General features: G+C 37.8%; 1 protein-coding gene across 1 annotated transcript in view; it reads right to left on the bottom strand.

The window, feature by feature from the left end:
* Positions 1-2,289: 2,289 nt before the first annotated feature.
* LOC105449520 overlaps positions 2,290-6,050 on the bottom strand; it is an 8,183-nt gene continuing 4,422 nt past the window's right edge. The window contains exons 4-5 of the mRNA XM_011688777.1: positions 2,763-3,161; positions 2,290-2,691 (exon numbers count right to left, since the gene is read on the bottom strand). Of these exons, the coding sequence (XP_011687079.1) occupies positions 2,290-2,691; positions 2,763-3,161 (801 nt within the window). The remainder of the gene's footprint in view (positions 2,692-2,762; positions 3,162-6,050) is intronic.

Here is a 6,050-nt window from a genome sequence, read left to right as displayed (position 1 = left end):
TATTCGGCACATCTGGCCTGCAGAGTTGTTTGTCCCAGTTGTTTGTTCCAGTTGTTTGTTAGTCAGTGGAATGTTCCGGAAGATAGGGGCGGTAGGTCTTTGTTTGCGCGAGCTCGACCGCGTCGCCTTTGAATCTCATAGGGAGATCGGCGCCGCGGCCGAGCCCCGCGATTCGTCGAGACGTTTCCAGGCGAGCGCGCCAAATCGGCGAGCGCGGGCCATTTGAACGGCGACGTCGACACAAAATCGCGACTATTTTCGAACATATTATTTACTAAAAATGTTGACTTCAACCCTTTCAGTGTTACTGTGACGCCATATGGCTCACCTTTGAAAAAAATTTTTTATTAATCAAATTCAATAAAGCTTGATGTCCATAAGTTTTTGGATCGCTGAATCCAAATTTGGAGTTAAAATTTTAAAGTTCAAAATGACGGGATCCGAAAGCGTTTAAAAATTATTTTTTATTAACGTTTAAAAATTATTTTTCATTATACGATTTGCATGAAATTCGATTTGCAGGGGTTTTTAGATCATTTAATACAAATTTGAAGTTAAAAATCGAAAATTCAAGATGGCGGATCTAATACAGCAAACCAAATCCGCTTAAATATTTTAAATTCAATAAAAATAGCTTTTTTCCGGTTTTTAAAATCGCTGAATCTAAATGTAAAATCAAATTTAAAAAAATTTTTTCAAATTTATTTAATAATGTCAACAGAATAAGCGATGATGAGCATGTTTTGAAAAAGAAAAGAAAACTTAAAAATACCGCTTTATTAAATTCTGTATTATTAGATTTTTGTACAATATAAACGAATATTATTACTAAAATAAAGATTACTTTAAAACTTTTTTCAGTTGCGAGAAGTAATATATAACGATTGCGACCTTACAAAAGAAGAAAGTGAAATTCTTATACTGAGTGCGGCTCTCCGTCATCAGCTTACCGATGCAGCTTTGCAGGATTTTATAAAACTAATTGACTGTCATGTGCCACGCAAGTGCCATGTGTCTAAATATTTATTTTTAAAATCATTTCCAAAAAGTACTTTTTTTACGTACTATTACTGTCCACGCTGCGTTACTGTTTTAAATTTTATTAACCGTGAAGTTAATGCCGAATGCGATAATTGCTTTAGTGTTTATAACCGACTGACTTTACAAAAGGATAGGAAATATTTTTTATATCTTCCCTTAAAAGATCAATTAATTACGTTAATTCATACTGAAATTTTTCTGCATTTTCGAAAGGAAAATGAGAATGAAAGTGACATAGTAAACGGTACATTTTACCGAAAGTTGAAGTCCAAAAATATTATTGGAATTAATGATATAACCATACAGTGGAATACCGATGGTGTTCAATTGTTCAATTCTTCGCGATCTATTTGGCCTATTTTAGTCACAATTAATGAATTGTCATATCGTCTGTGCAAACATCATGTGATGATAGTTGGATTATGGTCCGATTCTGTTAAACCCGATATGAATATTTTTCTGAAACCTTTTATTGAAGAGCTCATTGACTTGCATATTAGCGGTTTTCAAAGTACCACTTTTATCCATAATGAACCGATTCAAATAAAAGTCCACACTCTTGTAGTTCCAGTCGATAGTATCGCAAGACCAATGATTCAATGCATGAAGCAATTCAATGGAAAATATGGATGCTCATATTGTTATCATAAGGGTAAACAGATTCGAATCGATAGTGGACGTGGACACAAAAATATTTATCCCGATGATGTACACATGCTACGAAAAAAAAGAGATTATGAAATGCAGGCTGAAAAAGCATTGCAAGAGTCCAAACATGTAAAAGAAATTAAGTGTCCATCCATTGTACTTCTTTTACCCGTTTTCGATATCATCTCATCTTTTCCGCCAGAATATCTACACAGTATTGCAGAAGGCGGAATAAAACAATTTGTTATGGCATGGTTTGATTCAAACAATCACAAGCATATTTGGTCTTTACACAAACATGAAGCGCAAACATTACACAACATTTCGATGATAGATTAAAAAGTTGTGGACGTAGGTAGTGGTAGATCAGGAGAAGGAGCGCAATGAAGGGTGATCCACAAATGACTCCGGATGAGGATAACACGTTGAATATATTTAGGATTATATTTACAAGGGTAGGAAATGTCAGTGTAAGGCTTGTAAAGGATGACTTCCAGGAAAGGTAGGAAGTAAGTCGGGTGGCACCCGAAGGTGCCCGCGCCGAGAGGTGCGAAGAGGTTTTAGCGCCGGTGTCGATGCAGATCCTCTTTCTCCAACGCGCTAAAGAGGGCCTTCGTCCGGTCCTGTACGAATGGCCTGCGCTGGAAACGTGGAATCGGTTGCAGCGGGATTGAGATGGCCGTTCTCAATCGGCTGCGATCCGGCGACGCCTGTGCCAGCCGCCGGAGGAGGTCCGCGAAGCGCCCCGGGGACTCTGAAGGTCGTGGGCGCCTTGACGGCGTCGCTGGCTGGCGACTGGGCGTGCGAAAGGTCCGGATGGAGGGACCCCTCGGTCGCCCGGGAGTCAGCGGCTTCGTGGGGCTGCGCTGCTTCGCTCGCCCTGGCGTCAACGGCTTCGTCGGCGTCCCGACCGGCGGACTTGGTGGCGAAGTGCTCCCCTCGGTTTGCGTTCCTCGGCTGACCGTTGGCCGGGGCCGAGGATTCGTAGGTGGCCGATCGGGCCTGATGAAGTCAATAGGCGTTAGACGCCACGGAAGGTAGGCCACTCCCGGGTCGAGCCGGCGTTCGGAGACCTCCTCCGTTGCTGAGGCTTCCTGCGGAGGCGGATGACTGCTGGCCTGGGCTTCCTGCAGAGGCGGGTGACTGATCGCCTGGGCTTCCTGCAGAGGCGGATGGCCGTTTTGCCTCGAGGGGACAGGGTGGCCCCCTTTTCTTTGCCCGCGGCGTGGTGGCGGGCTTTCGTCGTCGACTCGGCGAAGAATGGCCCGGCTGGGCGTACTCGACGTGGGGCGGTACAGAGGCCTGGAGTGTGCCTTGAATCGAGAGGCCGGGACTCCCGCTTCCTCTCGATTACAAGGACCAAGCTCGCTCTGTCGCTTGCTGGTATCCCCAAAATACTCTCGGAGTGACGGCCTGAAAAGCTCGCGTCGCTCCGAGAGCAGAAGAACGTGTTTGAGACCACCCACGGAGCCCTAGATATAGCGGGCGTGGGTGAATCTTAATTACGAGATTTGTCGTGGCGCCTGCGGCACCTAGCGGCGGCGTCGCGCACCGCTCTCGTCACGTGGCGGGCGCGCGGGCCCGGCGCGCGGCCAGGCGCGCGTGCCGTAAGCGGACCGCCACAAAGTATTCGACCTCCTTCTGAAATTACACGAGTACCTCAGTCAATTACTCTTCGTAAATTATGGAAGGCATCCGAATTTAAAAATTTCTTGCTATATTATTCTTTAAGCTGTTTGGACGGATTATTGCCAGAAAAATACGTAAAACACTGGTTGTTATATGTTTATAGCGTTTATATTTTTTTAAAGACAAAAATCTCTCATGACGAGTACATTACCGCAACTTTTGCAATTCGGAAATTTGTGTTCGATGTTGAAAAATTGTATGGCGAACATTTTATGAATTACAACATTCATTTATTATTGCATATACCAGCAACAGTTCGAAAATTTGGTGCGCTTTGGACGTGGTCCACTCTTCCTTTCGAAAGTTTCAACCATATTTTACAAACTTCCTTTAACGGTACTCAATATGTACCCGAACAAATTTGTAACTTCTATTTCCGTCTTAATTATATTAAACGGAGTACCGTTTTCAATCGCCAAAATTGTAGCGTTAAAGGGAAGACTGTATTTGATTCAATAATGAATGAATGTAAGGTCCAAAATGTATTGAATATGGAGATAGCTTAAGAGCATTTGGTTCCTCACGTGAAATGCAATTAAATTTGACAGAAAAATTAAGTATAAAATTTTTGTGGGACAACGCATTAAAGATACTGTAAGAACGTTTGAACGATTTATTTATAAAAATATTTTATATCATGGGGCCAATTATTCTAGACTAATAAGAAGAATGAACAGCACAATAATAACAAAACAAAAATTCATTTTAGAAATATTATATCTCTGTACTATCGAAACACTTACAGGTGGAAAACAGAATGTAGTACTTTGTAATAAAATGCAAGTTCTTCACGAAGCGTTATGCAGAAACGGTAACATTTCATCGGAACATTTTTCTTATATTGTTGAAAGATCAGATAGTATTACATGTTGCCGACTTCACGACATTGAAAACAAATGTATTTGGATTAAATTCGAAAATAATAATAACAAATTATATATTATACCTTTAGTAAATAGTATTGAAACCGATTAAAATAAATATGTACATCATGTCTATATAAACAATAAAAAAACATTAATTTTTTTACAAAATAATCTAAGTGTTATTTATTCGACTAAAATATGTTGATCATATATTGTCTGTGCAATTTATGTACATATTATATTTATACGTATTATATGTATACGTATTAAACTAAATAGACCACATGCATTATACAGGGTGTGCCAATTAAAGCCTGGACATAATCAAATATCTCGTAAAAAAGTATTTTTGAGAAAAATGTTCTATAATTTTTGTATGAAACATTTTTCTCAAAAATACTTTTTTACGAGATATTTGATTATGTCCAGGCTTTAATTGGCACACCCTGTATAATGCATGTGGTCTATTTAATTTTGAAATACATTTTTTTAAATAGTTCTATGATAAATGTAACCACGCGATATTAATTATCAAAGACAACTTTTTTATTTTTTAAGAACATTTCATTTTTTATACATTATAATTTCTTATTACAATTATAATTTCTGTAAAAAAATATTTCAGACTAATAAAATAAATACATTTTTTTTTTATTTTGTATATATGTATTACGTGAAAAGTTTCGATCAATTTAGATTTATATAGAACAATTACTCATATGTATATATGTAGTAACCACATGAGTGTGTGTTCTGATCTGTGTAATAACTGGATTGTAGACCCACCTTGTAATGTGTCTACTCTAATAAGTTGGCCATCGTAGTATTTGTATTATAATAACTACATGTGTGTGGTCTGTCGCATGTAGTATTTTTGTGAGGGATTACAATAACTACATGAATTACAATACCTAGCCCGTGCGTCTTTTTTGTAAGGGTAATTATGGAATATTCACACACGCGCACACACACACACACACACACACGCACACGCACGCGCACGCGCACGCGCACGCACACGCACACGCACGCGCACACACACACACACACACACACACACACACACACACACACTCACACACACACACACTTGCTGTATAACAAAGAAAAATATATATATTATACATGTATACTTGAAATGTTTGTACAGATTTATTTCGGTGATGTGTATATCCTTATTACCTGATTTTTTATTTATTATATATAAAAAAGAACATATTTTATATATTTTTATATAATTTTATTAATATAATATTTTTATATTCTAACAATGCATCAAAATTTGTACGTGCATTGAAATTTACAACTTTGGAGCTTTATAACTCGAAAAGTATTCAATGAAGAAACATTTTATTATAGTGTTTTGGAAAGCTCTCGAGGTCAGCTGCAAGAATATGTAATAAAAAATAGGGAATGCCGTTTAAAAAAATTGAGGTGACTTTCATGTGTCTTTCAAATAATTCTTCAAGGTCAAACCAATGGTCATCTTATGGTCCCTTCGAAATCAAACAACTTTTGTCTGAAAAATTTTTCTCCCCCGGGCTTGATTTTCGAGATATTCGACTGGATGGATTAAAATGGTCCATCCTGTATATATTTAATAATTTTTATTTAGAATCAATCACGCGTTATCAGAACATTATTCATAATACAGTGTTTGTTATCATATAAATAATATATTCAAAAAACTATTAAATAAAAATCAATTTTCTTTTGAAATACTAACTTTGTGTGGTTATTACATAATATTAATATAACACAAATATATTGTTAAATATGTATTCTTAGTATTATAATATTACAAAA

Source organism: Wasmannia auropunctata, unplaced genomic scaffold (genome assembly GCF_000956235.1).
Source record: "Wasmannia auropunctata unplaced genomic scaffold, wasmannia.A_1.0 LD336076.1, whole genome shotgun sequence".
NCBI lineage: Eukaryota > Metazoa > Arthropoda > Insecta > Hymenoptera > Formicidae > Wasmannia > Wasmannia auropunctata.
The sequence above is the reverse complement of the archived record's forward strand: the minus strand, read 5'-3'. Positions and strand labels throughout refer to the sequence as shown.